Source organism: Phyllobates terribilis, unplaced genomic scaffold (assembly GCF_046119375.1).
Source record: "Phyllobates terribilis strain yellow unplaced genomic scaffold, ASM4611937v1 Scaffold_11__3_contigs__length_659146591, whole genome shotgun sequence".
NCBI classification, from domain to species: Eukaryota; Metazoa; Chordata; class Amphibia; order Anura; family Dendrobatidae; genus Phyllobates; species Phyllobates terribilis.
The window spans coordinates 498827368-498843132 of NW_027362771.1; the positions used below are offsets into that span (position 1 = coordinate 498827368).

The window sequence follows — 15765 nt, forward strand, 5'->3', positions numbered from 1 at the left end:
TTAAAATAACATCTAGTAGAAAGAAGGTTTTATTGGGTAAATACAACCTCAGATTAACAACAATACATGACAAATGACGTGTTATTATATATTAAACAAAAATTAAGCCAAAGTTCAGAAGCAGTATGACCCATTAAGTTAATTCTTCCTGCTTCAATAGGAATTAAGTAGTAGAAGCAAGGTGTTGCTAATCAAATGCCCTTGATTAATTGTTTAACAATAAGTATACTGATAAACCTACCGTGGGGAAAATAAGTATTTGATACACTGAAGATTTTGCAAGTTTTCCCACCTACAAAAAATGGAGAGGTCTATAATTTTCATCATAGGTACACTTCACCTGTGAGAGACAGAATCTAAAAAAATCTAGAAAATCACATTGTATTATTTTTATAAAATTAATTTGTATTTTATTGCATGAAAAAAGTATTTGACACAACTTAGAGAAAAACATCTTAATATTTGGTACACAAACCTTTGTTTGCAATCACAGGTCAGACGTTTCCTGTAGTTCTTGACCAATTTTGCACACACTGCAGCAGGGATTTGGCCCACTTCTCCATACAGATCTTCTCTAGATCTTTCAGGTTTTGGGGATGTCGCTGAGCAACATTGAGTTTCATCTCCCTCCAAAGATTTATTATTGGTTTCAGGTCTGGAGACTGGCTAGTCCCCTCCAGGACCTTGAAATGCTTCTTACAGAGACACTCCAGTGTTGCCCTGGCTGTGTGTTTTGAGTCATTGTCATGCTAGAAGACCCAGCCATGACTCATCTTCAATGCTCTTTCTGAGGGAAGGAGGTTGTAGGCCAAGATCTCGCAATACATGACCCCATTCATCCTCCTTTCAATACGGTGCAGTCATCCTGTCCCCTTTTCAGGAAAGCAGCCACAAAATATGAGGTTTCCTCCACCATGCTTCATGTTTGCGATGGTGTTCTTGGGGTTGTACTCATCTTTCTTCTTCCTCCAAACACGGCAAGTGGAGTTGTTACCAAAAAGTTCTATTTTGGTCTCATCTAACCACATGACCTTATCCCATGCCTCCTCCAGATTATCCAGATGGTCATTGGCAAACTTTAAATGGGCCTGGACATGTGCTGGCGTGAGCAGGAGGACTTGAAGGATTTTAATCCATGATGGTGTAATGTGTAACTATCAGCAATATTTGAGACTGTGGTCCCAGCTTTCTCTAGGTCATTCACCAGGTCTTCCCATGTAGTTCTAGGATGATTCCTGACCTTTCTCAGAATCATGCTTAACCCGCGAGGTAAGATCTTGCATGGAACTCCAGACCAAGGAAGATTGACAGTCATCTTGTATTTTTTCCATTTTCAATTAATTGTGCCAACAGTTGTTGCCTTCTCAGCAAGCTGCCTGCCTATTGTCCTGTAGCCCATCCCAGACTTATGCAGATCTCCAATTTTGTCCCTGGTGTCCCTAAACAGCTCTTTGGTCTTGGAGTTGGAGTGTGATTGATTGAGTGTGTGGTCAGGTGTCTTTTATACAGGTAACGAGTTCAAACAGGTGCAATTAATACAGGTAATGAGTGCAAAGTAGGACTCTGGAGCTCCTTAAAGAAGAACTAACAGGTCTATGAGAGCCAGAATTCTTGTTGGTTGGTAGGTGAATAAATACTTATTTCATGCAATAAAATGCAAATTAGTTGTTTAAAAATCATACAATTTGATTTTCTGGTTTTTATTTTTAGATTCTGTCTCTCATAGGTGAAGTGTATGTACGATAAAAATTACAGAACTCTCCATTCTTTGTAGGTGGGAAAACTTGAAAAATCGGCAGTGTATCAAATACTTATTTTTCCCCACTGTATATAAAGACTGAAGTTTGGGCAGTTTGCTGGTTTGGAGCCTTCAGGCATGTGTTAACACGATGCCAGGGAGAAAAGATATTAGCAATTGTCTTAGAGAAGCAATAGTTGCTGTCCATGAATCTGGAAAGTGTTATAAGGCCATTTCCAAACAGTTTGGAGTCCATCATTCTACAGTGAGAAAGAATATTCACAAGTGAAAAACATTCAAGACCGTTGACAATCTTCCCAGGAGTGAATGTCCTAGCAAATTCACAATAAGGTCTGGCAAGACAATGTTTGGAAAAATAGTAGAAAACCCAAGAGCTACAGCTCAGACTCTAAAGGCCTTTGTTAGCATGTTAAATATTTGTTTATGGCAGTACATTTTATATTGTGAAGATAGACTGAACATTGAATAAATATGGCTTGTTTGAATGTGTTGCCAAGAGAAAGCATCTTCTGTCTAAAAAGAATATTAAAAAGTTACATCTGAACAAGCCTCAAGACTTCGGAAACAATTTTTTCACAGACAAAGCCAATGTGAAAATATTTGGCCATATTACCCTATGACTTGCTTGGTGAAAACCAGACTCAGCATATCCAGTCAAACATCTCATACTAAATGTTATGCGTCTTGGTGGAGAAATGATAATTTGGCATGTTTTACATGATTTTCATAACCTGGCCTTCTTTTATCATCACCTTGCAGTCAATGAGTCGACCGTGAACTCCTCTATATACCAAAGTATTATAGTTAGATGTGAGGTGATCTATCCAAAAGCTAAAGCTTGGCCAAAACTGGGTCATGCAATAGGATAATGATCCCCTACACACAATAAATTTAAATCAGAACGACTGAAAAAGAAATGGTCCAGTCAAGTTCCAATTCTCAACCCTACTGAAATTCTGTGAGGAAACCGTAAGAGAGCTGTACATAAACAAATGCACAAATCTCAAAGTTGTGAAGAATTGTGTGCCAATATTCCTCCTGAATGAAGTGAAAAATGGATAAAGTCACACAGAAAACTATTACCTAAAGTTATTGCTGATAAAGGTGGAATTTGTTAATTAAGGTTCTTTTGTGGTTGTATTTGTGTAATTTTAAGATTTTTTAAGAACCACAATATTCTTTAGTATGTCCTGATACATAAACTCATAGAATTCAAAAAGGGTGCACTACTTTTTTTCATGATTGTATTTGAAGCCTCTTTTAACTTACTAATGTCATCGTCATTAGTGGGGAAATTGTGGTTTCTTCCCATTCAAAGATTGGCGATTACAGAATTAGCAAAAAGGAAAACATTTGACATTCTATGTACATTTTCGATAAAGATCCTTGACCAAATTTAGGGTTACAAACTCGGCCCCTGTCGCTTGGAGAGTTCCCCAAGGACAGGTTGCCTAAGTGCAATTTGATTTTATCATTGATCCTTTCACTCCACTTGACTTCCAAGAAATGGACCATTAAACATTTCAAGGAAGAAGAGTAGCTTTAGGGGTCTTTCCACTTGTATCTTGGACCCATATTCCCAAAAGACACAGGCTTCCTTAACACATCAGACAATTATATTCCGGAACACAAGGTCCTGATGCTTGCCAGCAACAGGGTGTTGTGTGTTATAGTGTTTACAAGGTCCTTATGCTGACCTGAAGTTAAGAGAAGCCAGTGAGAGTGAATATAGGTTTGTTATTGCCCATGGTTTTTGTCTGGGGATTGATCTGGGGGAACATAATTGGGTTTGCCATTTAAAAGTTTGGCAGTCATCATATTACTCTCTAGTTATGCCCATTCTTTAATGCCTTGGACCACAAGTTAATTTACAACAACATGTTTCACAACCCCAGTTTTTACAGTTGCAAAAAATGAAAATCATGTTGGCCCCATGAGGTCATTTTAGTAATAGAAGATTGAAGATCTGTAAAGGGCCTGTAGAGGTAATGATATCTCTTTCAATAAAATTGTTTACATCCTCATGGAGAACTTCTTTGAAGGGTTGTAACTTGTAAGGTAATGGAAAACGTTAGCTGTTTTGTTCCAAAAACAGTGCCACACCTCATCATAGGTCGTCTTTGGTACACTGCCAGGCACAAGAACTATTCTGACGAAAGCGAAAAGACCACACAACAGCCAAGAGAAACCCCATCCATGTGTCATAGGCCCAGCTAATATGTGACGTGTTCTAGATTTGTAAGGTTAAGTTGTCACAGAACTTGTCTCCAGGGAAAATGAGAGTTACCAGTTACAAAATTAAGAAAAAAAATGCCTGTGTTTTCATTTTTATCCTTTGCCTCGAGGCTTCCTGGAGCATAATATTTTATTTATTCTTCTCCATTGCTAAAGCACAGTGCAACAAGACTCTTCGTATAATGAGCGAAAACTGTTCTGTATGTATAAGTGGAGTTTTGCATCCTAGGTATAATTCTCTTACAATGAAATCCAAAAAGCAGCTGGCAGTGAAAGAGAAGAACTGGGCATATCCATTTTTTTCATATTTGGGATTGAATTTGGGATAACATTATCATACTTAGAAACCTACTAAAATGATGACAAGCCAGTTTAATCCTATAGATTTCTTTTCCACTGTGTCTTCGACAATCCTCCATTCACATCATTATCAATTCATAAACGTGATCATATGTTAGTGTCACTGCTAAAGATTTTTCATCTCTATCCGTGGTATTATTAAGTTTTTCCATACTGGAATTGCTGTGCAGGGATATGGCTATCCTAATACCTTCCAAATTAATTAGGAAACTAAGTTTGATGGGTCATTGGACTCATATTAGGAATGTGTTCAGTGCAAAATTTTTATAAAAAAAAATAGTTTAGAATTATTGGGGAGAAGATGTTCACAGCAACCAATTAGATTTATTATTTTATGTTCAAATTTTTTTTTTTTAAGCACAAACTATGCAAAGTAGTTCTCTTCCAGAAGGAAGAAGCTATCTGACATCAGCCAGCCAAGTGCTGGTTTGCTGAATGAGATGACTTTGAGTTGACTCAAAGGTTTTTTAATTCCAAGGGAGAGCTTTTTTCCCTAGAGTTTTTACTGTAATGTGGTTTCTTTAATCAAGTAACCACCAGGAAATGAAAACTTAACTCCTTCATCCCCGGGGCGATTTTCCATTTTTATTTTTCGTTTCCGTTTTTTTGCTTCCCTTCTTCCAAGAGCCATAACTTTTTTATTTTTCCATCAATATTGCCGTATGCCAGCTATTTTTTTTGCAGGACAAGTTGTACTTTTGAATTGCATCATTCATTCTACCACACTAGTGCACTAAAAAATGGGAAAAAAAATTCCAAGTGTGTTCCAATTGCAAAAAAAGCGCAATTCCACAATTGATTTGGCGTTTTTTTATTTACAATGTTCAATATACGGTAAAAATTATCAAGCAATATGATTCCCCAGGTCATTACGAGTACGCAGATACAAAACATTTATAGTTTTTTTTTAAGTGGTGAAAAAAAATTCTGAATTTTTTTTTAAAAAAAAAAATATATATGTAAAATGGTCTACCTGTTTGTCACAATTCCACCCCTCAGTGTGTTTGGGATGCAGTTGCCGTCCAATCCGGGCAGGAGTGTGCTGAAACTGTCAGTAATTTGATTGACAGCTCAGTCGTCCAATCTGAGACTGAGAGGTGCTAGGCTGTCTTCAGGTGTTCCCTGTCCCAGGAAATTGCCCAGCTACTTAGCTGGGCTGTTAATCCTTGATCTCAGCCAGACGTAGATTCAGTTCTGTATGGTTTGTTTATCTGTGCCTTGTGCTTTGCTTGTGGATTTTTTTCTGCCTGACCTTGTACCTCATTCTGACTATCCGTTTTGCCCATTCCCTTTGCTCTGATCCATTATCCTCCTGTTATTTTGTACTCGGACCATTAAGGGACTATGCCTTTGTCTCTGTCCTCTGTTTTTGACAGACCCTCCTGGCTTTTGACCTCGGACTCCTTGACTATCGCGACTCATGGCTTGCCTGTGAGTAGTTACTCAGCGTCACACTGTCCCCTTTAGAGCTCATTCAGATATCAGGTTTTTTGCGTATGAGTTCTATCCTTGTTGTTCTTGGATAGAACTCGTACCTATTATAGTGTGCAGGGCTTTTTATATATGCCTATATTTTACAGGTCTAGGGGTCTGCATAAAATCATGCAGGCATGTTCAATCTTGATACAATTATCGGATCAAAATCACCAATGCATTTCTATGGGTCTGTGAAAAAAATCTGTATCCTGTCCATTTTTCACGGACTGTTTTATGTGAGAATGTTGGGAAACCTTTATCATTATTTTTTTTAATTAGAGAAAAAATTGATGAAACTCAGACTTTTTTGTGTAGAAGAAAAGCGTACATACTGTACACTTTCCTCCCACCAGTAGTTGTTCCCAGCTCAAAAGTAGGAAAAAAGTGAGACAATGGAGAGCCCAACTTCAGCATACTTCTGTTTCCATTTCTATGGGGTGTTTTTTTAATGAGTCAAAGCTTTTACCACTAAAACAGAGGTTTTGGTCGTTTTACCTTTTTTTTTTTTACATTTTTTTAACTTTAAATATTTGAGAAAAGAATTATAGTCTAGTTATATTGAGTTTTCCAGAAAGTGATAGGTCCTCTTTAATTTGGAATATTTACAGTATTTACACAATAAATTTAATTTGGACATTATACAGTATTCTACATGATGACATGATATGGGATAAGCTTTGAAAGCCAAAAGACTTTAAAGTCCACCATGTCCTCTTAGAACTGTACAGAAAAAAACTGTTTGATGGGTTCATTAGGTGAAAAAAAAGAGACCAAGGTCACAGTAAACCAACCTTGTCGGACAGTTTTGAAATTGAAAGTCTGAAAGCCTCCTGTCAGGGCAGACGAATCAATAACATCCACGCCATACTCGCTCTGGCTCCTTCGATACAACGTAATTCCCACCACTAGCACAGCAACAGCGATGATGGCAGCTCCCAGACCAGAGTACAGAGCAATGTCACTAGCATTCTCAGCACCTGTACAGAAAAAAAAGGAAGGGAAAGAAAACAAGACACATTACATCAAGTTGTTCAGTGAAATCAACACTGCTGAGGGACTATGTGGTCAAATGGCAGAGAGAGCCAGATCAGTGCCTTATATTGTACAACTCTGTACAAAAACACAACTTTATTGGAAACATCAATTGTTGATAAGTATTAGAAAGAAATGAACTTCATAGAAAGTCTATGCAAATACAAGATTTCAACTGTTAGTTCTATGGTAAATATTTATCTAACGCAATATTTGCAGTGAAATAAAAGGTATCCTGGATGAGTTTCATATTTATTAAAGAAACACTCCTCCCATCAAAGTTTTTATCCTCTTAATATATAGTAATCGTTAGATTATATAGCACTGTGTACTTACAATTGCTCACTTCGCCTTTCTACCTAGCTAATTCTTCTCTTTTCTCTGCTGTATGTAGAAACAGGAAGTCTCCTGTCCCTGCATTTATCATTCCCCTCTTCAACTCCTGACCCAGCTGCTCCCTCCTTCCTCCTGCTAGGGACTTTTGCAGTGACTGATGAGGCATACAAGGAAAATTGACCTCTTGTTTCTACATAGAGTGTGGAAGGATTCATCTAGTCAGTTTTAATTACGTGATGTCATACACCTAATGGTGTACCTAATGGTACCTATAGTGACTGCGATATATTACGAGAATAAAAACTTTGATGGAAGTGCTTCTTTAATAAACACCACCCATCCAGGCTTCTTTAGACACTCAAATATAGACCTTCTTCTAGGTCTTGACAGATTTTTTTTTGCTAGAAGACTCTTTTTAGTAGCTCATGAAATTGCTTCCAATTAATGGGAGTCCCAGTGGTCATCTGTAAACTACGGTGAAACTCTGCAATAAATGTAAATTTTTTTTGTAGCACGAGCACAGGAAAAGTGAAGTCGTTTTAAGTAAAGTAATGGGCTGTCCATGTAGTCCATAGAAATGTGGTGACTGCAAGATCTTTGTAGCCACTTTCTTTCCTGGCCAGTAGATGAGAGCACTTGAAAACAGGCCTTCTAAAACAATCAACCCCCATAATAGTGTAGTGTAGACAAGATCAACATGGCTTCTACAGAAAAAAATCAAGTAATTGTAGAGTCAGTTGCTATTGCTCCTGGCGCAGCATTGAGTTAACATGTTCTCCATCACAATTGAATGTTGAGAAAATAATTAATTATTTGAAGTTCGCTTTAAAAAGTTACCTTGATGAATCCACACTGTGTCTTATAATACAAACCTCTCATTAGACACAGCAGGATGCATCATCTAAACTGCCTTAACTTAACAAATTCTAAATTACGTTAGCACAACAATAGGAATACGGTTACAACTCAGAATACGAAATATCACTAGAACTCTGGCAATATTAATGTATGTATTATTAATTCATTTGTAATTATAGCTAACTTTATATAACTGTATATCAATTTGCATCTTTTATGAACTCATAATAGCTTACTGTGCTACAGTTTTCCCTTTAATTTGCTATTGTAGTAGATTCTTCAGAATTTGATTGTTTTGTGGCTGCTTATCCATTTAATAATAGATAGAAATGAGCAGATTGTTTGAAATTTGAATTCTCCGGCTTCTCAGTATTTTCCCAATAAATTTGATTTTCGTCAAATAAATTCTCTGCAAATCATAATATTGGCCATACTGAAAATGTTATTGCTCAGAAGATACGTGTAAAACTTTGCAAATCTCAGTAGAATAGGCAAATATTAAGAAATATTTGTAATACATCTGATTAGAGAGATATACAGTACAGATCAAAAGTTTGGACACACCTTCTCATTTAAAGATTTTTTCATGAATTTGAAAATTGTACATTCTCACTGAAGGCATCAAAACTATGAATTAACACATGTGGAATTATATACTTAACAAAAAAGTGTGAAACAACTGAAAATATGTCTTATATTCTAAGTTCTTCAAAGTAGCCACCTTTTGCTTTGATGACTCCTTTGCACACTCTTGGCATTCTCTTGATGAGCTTCAAGAGGTAGTCACCAGAAATGGTTTTCACTTCACAGGTGTGCCCTGTCTGGTTTAATAAGTGGGATTTCTTGCCTTATAAATGGGGTTGGGACCATCAGTTGTGTTGTGCAGAAGTCAGGTGGATACACAGCTGATAGTCCTACTGAATAGACTGTTAGAATTTGTATTATGGCAAGAAAAAAGCAGCTAAGTAAATAAAAATGAGTGGCCATCATTACTTTAAGAATTTAAGGTCAGTCAGTCCGAAAAATTGGGCAACCTTTCAAAGTGTCCCCAAGTGCAGTTGCAAAACCATCAAGCACTACAAAGAAACTGTCTCACATGTGGATCGCCCCAGGAAAGGAAGACCAAGAGTCACCTCTGCTTCTGAGGATACGTTTATCCGAGTTACCAGCCTCAGAAATCGCAGGTTAACAGCAGCTCAGATTAGAGACCAGGTCAATGCCACACAGAGTTCTAGCAGCAGACACATCTCTTCAACAACTGTTGAGAGGAGACATTGTGCAGTAGGCCTTCATGGTAAAATAGCAGCTAGGAAACCACTGCTAAGGACAGGCAACAAGCAAAAGAGACTTGTTTGGGCTAAAGAACACATGGAATGGACATTAGACCAGTGGAAGTCTGTGCTTTGGTCTGATGAGTCCAAATTTGAGATCTTTGGTTCCAACCACCGTGTCTTTGTGCGACGCAGAAAAGGTGAACGGATGGACTCTACATGCCTGTTTCCCACCTTGAAGCATGGAGGAGGAGGTGTGGGGGTGCTTTGCTGTTGACACTGTTGGGAATTTATTCAAAATTGAAGCATACTGAACCAGCATGGCTACCACGGCATCTTGCAACGGCATGCTATTCCATACAGTTTGCGTTTAGTTGGACCATCATTTATTTTTAAACAGGACAATGACCCCAAACACACCTCCAGGCTGTGTAAGGGCTATTTGACCAAGAAAGAGAGTGATGGGGTGCTACGCCAGATGACCTGGCCTCCACAGTCACCAGACCTGAACCCAATCGAGATGGTTTGGGGTGAGCAGGACCGCAGAGTGAAGGCAAAAGGGCCAGCAAGTGCTAAGCATCTCTGGGAACTCCTTCAAGATTGTTGGAAGACCATTTCTGGTGACTACCTCTTGAAGCTCATCAAGAGAATGCCAAGAGTGTGCAAAGCAGTCATCAAAGCAAAATGTGGCTACTTTGAAGAACCTAGAATATAAGACATATTTTCAGTTGATTCACACTTTTTTGTTAAGTATATAATTCCACATGTGTTAATTCATAGTTTTGATGCCTTCAGTGTGAATGTACAATTTTCATAGTCATGAAAATACAGAAAACTCTTTAAATGAGAAGGTGTGTCCAAACTTTTGGTCTGTCCAGTATGTCTAACACTCCAGAAAGAGCTACGTTTTGCATGTTTCAGTTGACTTGTAAAAATGTCGCAGTCAATCTCTGACAGCAGAATTCACAGCACATGGCATATTTGACCTTAACTTACATTCACAGTTATCTCGTATTTCCTTATATTTTTTACAGTATTATGCTAATGATATAAAGTAGTTCTTACAGATTAAAAAGCATTAGCAAGCGATTAAGAAACATTTCTCCTCATATATGCATGCGGCGTTCGCACACAATGAATATCTCCTGCTAATCTGAAGGATCTTTGATAACACCACACCTTTCTTTCCTTCGCTGATATGTGCCCAAAAGATAATCTCACTGAATTTTATGCTTCATATCTGTGCACTCACCACAGTAAACGGGGAAGAAGCCAAGGATTATATTTCAATTAAAGATTATATTCACGAATGATAATGGATAATTGGCCAGAAAATGGTTTTGTAGTGACTGAATGATCTTGGGAATCTGCTTTTTTTCTAAGTTTTAGGAGATGATATAGAAGATAATGAAAATTCTTCCTGTCAAGTTCTAGTGCCTTTTGTTATGCTAGGAATGACTTGGGGCTCATTAACACATCTAACTTTTTTGTATTAGTGCAATCCCTCTCATGCTGCACATAACACATCTGCATCTCTGGCTGCTATGGGCATAAAAGGGGACAAACGTATGGTGTGGCACCCATGCTCCCCTGACCTCAACCCCATTGAGAACCTCTGGAGCATCATCAAAAGGAGTGTCTATGATGGCGGGAGGAAGTTCACATCTAAGCAACAGCTCTGGGAGGGTATTCTGTCCTCATGCAAAACAATTAAAGCAGAAACCATCCAAAACCTGACAAATTCAATGGACGAGAGAGTTCAGAAGCTCCTTTCGAACAAAGGGTCCTATGTGCAAATGTAACATCGCCTAGAATAAAGTTTTGAGTTGAGAACTGTTTGATTTCAGTTTGTAATAACCTGCTAATGCTTATAATTTCAAAAATGACCATTTTTTTGTTCTTTATTAAAATGAAAAGGTTGAAAACTCTGCTGTGCATAATAATTTGGAACATGCATTTTGAGTGCAGTTTGAGTTTTTTATTTTTTTAAAAATATACTGTTATCATAGGCAGTTTGTACAAAAACCTTTCAATTGTACTCTAATAGTTATTTGACTGGAAAATTACAATGACTGCAATTCATATAGGTAATTTGGGAAAATCTGAGAAAATATTATTTTCATAATAATTTGGAACACAGTGTAGACTTGCGGATCATAAACCCCACCATATCCTTAAACCCATGGGAAGGTAAACGACTAGATACCAAGGCAGTACATAAAAGGTTTTTGAGATGAAATTAAATAAGCACAAAAGAAGTAACCATGAATAGACATAAATCCCCCGGGGGATAGAACCCTAGGGGGAACCATGAAAATACGTTGTCATCAAAGGATGGACTCAGGTAAGTGACTATCGTATATGTCTTTGTAGACCAAAGAAGGTCCTAAATGGAAAAATGAGACACTTCACCTAGAGGTACCATCCAGATTACACTGGATAGAGAGAGAATGAAAAGAGGAAGATGGGGAAAGGAGAAGGCAGGAAAGGTGGTACAAGCAAACATTAAAAGTACTGAGCAGTACATTGGGGATCAGGTCAATTAGGTTAGCAGAGAATTAGTGAATCATCTTATAACATATCGCCAATATGACCAAAATGACTCACCCACAAGGTACAAAATGTTGCTCGTGAAGTGGGACAGAGGAGGGCTGGTTGCTCCCGTCAGAATGGACCTCGATGCTCGTTTCGCGACTGCTTTATCAAGAGGCATAAATGCAGAGGGCTCAAGGACCTTTTTATGCCGGCCCCCTGGAGATCACATGTGTTGTTATGTGATCAGACAATATGGCCGCCACCGGGGCGGCATGTACGGCGCATGCGCTGGGGTCATCATCGCCCCACACGACCCCACGCTGCCCGTCATGACATAGGCGCGACCCGAATGTGCCACCAGGACAACATCCGGAGGAGCACCGCAGCCATAGTGACAGACGCGCGGGAACACAGGGCGTGAGTAGCCCAGCGCCTGCGCACAGCATCCCCCGATAGCGGTACATAGTGCCCCAACTACACAAGCCCCAGATCTATAAGGGACAATATGTCCATTAGTGGGCAACAAGTCGGAGCGAGTGGTATACCCCCATATGCAAATTGGGGGAAACAAAGGCCATAGCAGGTCACACTGGGACCGGAGAGAGCAGTGAAAAAGAAGAAAAAAAAAGTAGGTGATAGAAAAATCAGAACACCTTTATTCCGTCAAATAAAATCTTTTTCAAAAATGCCTAAGACTTATGACAGATCATAACATTGCACTTTATTTGGCAGAATAAAGATGCTCTGATGGTTTCATCACCTACTTTTGAACAGTCTACTCCTTTTACCGGTATGATATTTTCAAGTGGGCTCCTTGGGACTTTGGACTATGCGTCCATTTATGGGTAAACACCCAGATTCACTAATGTTAATATAGGAGTGCTTCGGGCAATTTTCTTCATTGTTGATGTCAAACTCTAATGAAAGTCTGATCAGAAAAATCGGTCCATTATTCTCATACGTGGATGTGACGCCCTCCCTGAGCGGTGGGGTTACTCGGAGCCGGGTCAGTGTAGGTGTCACGGGGATGCAGTCGTGGCCTGGGCCCGTTCTGTGCCCAGGGCTGTCACATAAAAATATTCGGCTTTCAAGGATGAGTGGTATTTCGACTATGCCACCTGTGGTTTCCGGTGATGGACACCAGTGCTGCAACAGTCCACTGAGGCTGGTGTTATGGGCAGCTAAGATGGGACGGCTCCCCACAGGCGGAGCAGGCCTCAGGGCAGTGTGAGAAGGAATGGTGGGTGCAGTGCCACGCAGGAAATAACAGGCTGAGGCGGTGTGTGAAGTCATCTGGGTCTTTACTCACTTTAGATGAACTTTCAGCCGCAAAGCTTCTCTCTGCTACACACGGCGTACTGCGGCCACCGGGAAGGGGGTCCTGCACTTCCAAGGTAGATCAGGAGCACCTGTCGAGACCCCTCTGGTGTGTGTTCCTCTCCTTGGTAAGTTGTTCTCCCACTAAGTCTTCTCCTGACTGTGTGTGGTTCGAACGTGGTGTAAGGCCGGGTCCCACTGGATAAACGCAGTGTGAGAGATACAGGTGGCGACTCCGCTCCTTCCGTATCCCCTTGGGATCCACTAGGCCTAGGAGCTTTTCTGACTGAGACGTGAAGTAACAAAGTCAGATATTGGGGGCCGGTCATCCCTCTTGCAGCAGGAATCCCTCTGACTAGGCCAGAGTAAAGAATACAGGTGGCGACTCTGCTCCGTCTGTATCCCCCTGAGATCCTTTTGCCTGTGGAGCCTATCTCCTCTGCTCCCCTCCAAGGCCTTCTTAGGTCAGGACCCTGACAGGGTAGAGACAGTGGTTAACTCTAACCCGCTCCTCGTCTCAAGGCCATAGTACGAGGTCCGTGTATCTTCAGTCAGCTGCAGACTCTTGCTGGACCCTGGCAGAAGACCACAATCAAAGACCTTGAACTTAAGATGCCGTAGATTAAATATGAATCAATAAGTGCTTCCTAAAAGTGTGTCCTCCGCCCTCACCCACTACATGGTTCCCCCTATCTTTGGTCCCCCCCCACATCTCCTCTATCCCGGGCCAGGGCAGCACCCCGGTGCATTTAGGCCCCTTTCAGGAAAGGAGTGGTGTAGTGTTGAGTGGTGAATTGGGGTCCTGAGAAGTGCTCCATCCTTACCTGGAAGAGGAGATACCAAACCTCGAACTGAGGTGCAGTACCCCTGTGGCGACTGAACCCTCAGGGGCGCCATATGGAAAATACTGACATCTGAATGAACCGTTACTAGAGCGACATTCATAGGAATAATGACTTTTTGTATTTCATTATATATTTTTAGACTAGTGGGGAGGAAAAAATTATAGCCAAACACATGATTATCAATGATTAAATTATAATTTCTGAATATCTGAAAATTCACATTCATTTGTCCAGCAAGTACTTCTTACTATAAATGCTCCCTGGCACAGGTGAGAAAAGGAATTTTTCAGGTTTTATCATTGACGATATGTGCAAAGAGTGCATGTACATTGGATGATTAGCAGGAACAAGCATTCCTAGGAATTGTCAGTTTTCCTATAATTGTGTTGAGTAACAGGCTGCCAAGAAAAAAGCTCATTTGTTGGGTGTTTGCATAAAAATCATTGTTCTCGGCACTACATCATCCTGCGTAAACTGAACACCAGGATAGGGTCCAGGATAAGGGATATATATACCAGGATGGGGGACATATATATTAGGATCGGGGACATATATACTAGGATGGGCCCAGGATAGGGAACATATATAACAGGATGGGGAACAAATATACCTGGATGGACCTACAATTCGGAACATATATTCCAGGATGGGGAACATATACAGTACAGACCAAAAGTTTGGACACACCTTCTCATTTAAAGATTTTTCTGTATTTTCATGACTTTGAAAATTGTACATTCACACTAAAGGCATCAAAACTATGAATTAACACATGTGGAATTATATACTTAACAAAAAAGTGTGAAACAACTGAAAATATGTCTTATATTCTAGATTCTTCAAAGTAGCCACCTTTTGCATTGATGACTGCTTTGCACTCTCTTGGCATTCTCTTGATGAGCTTCAAGAGGTAGTCACCGGAAATGGTCTTCCAACAATCTTGAAGGAGTTCCCAGAGATGCTTAGCACTTGTTGGCCCTTTTGCCTTCACTCTGCAGTCCAGCTCACCCCAAACCATCTCAATTGGGTTCAGGTCTGGTGACTGTGGAGGCCAGGTCATCTGGCGTAGCACCCCATCACTCTCCTTCTTGGTCAAATAGCCCTTACACAGCCTGGAGGTGTGTTTGGGGTCATTGTCCTATTGAAAAATAAATGAGGGTCCAACTAAACGCAAACCGGATGGAATAGCATGCCCCTGCAAGATGCTGTGGTAGCCATGCTGGTTCAGTATGCCTTCAATTTTGAATAAATTCCCAACAGTATCACCAGCAAAGCACCCCCACACCATCACACCTCCTCCTCCATGCTTCATGGTGGGAACCAGGCATGTAGAGTCCATTCGTTCACCTTTTCTGCGTCGCACAAAGACACGGTGGTTGGAACCAAAGATCTCAAATTTGGACTCATTAGACCAAAGCACAGATTTCCACTGGTCTAATATCCATTCCTTGTGTTCTTTAGCCCAAACAAGTCTCTTCTGCTTGTTGCCTGTCCTTAGCAGTGGTTTCCTAGCAGATATTTTACCATGAAGGCCTGCTGCACAAAGTCTCCTCTTAACAGTTGTTGAAGAGATGTGTCTGCTGCTAGAAATCTGTGTGGCAATGACCTGTTCTCTACTCTGAGCTGCTGTTAACCTGCAATTTCTGAGGCTGGTGACTTGGATAAACTTATCCTCAGAAGCAGAGGTGACTCTTGGTCTTCCTTTCCTTTGGCAGGTCCTCATGTGAACTAGTTTCTTTGT

General features: G+C 40.1%; 1 protein-coding gene across 3 annotated transcripts in view; it reads right to left on the minus strand.

The window, feature by feature from the left end:
• Window positions 1-15765, minus strand: part of UNC5D (unc-5 netrin receptor D) — a 1016051-nt gene that overhangs the window by 277706 nt on the left and 722580 nt on the right. For all 3 annotated transcript variants that reach the window (XM_073653557.1, XM_073653558.1, XM_073653559.1), the window contains one exon: window positions 6622-6807. In XM_073653557.1, the coding sequence (XP_073509658.1) occupies window positions 6622-6807 (186 nt within the window). The remainder of the gene's footprint in view (window positions 1-6621; window positions 6808-15765) is intronic.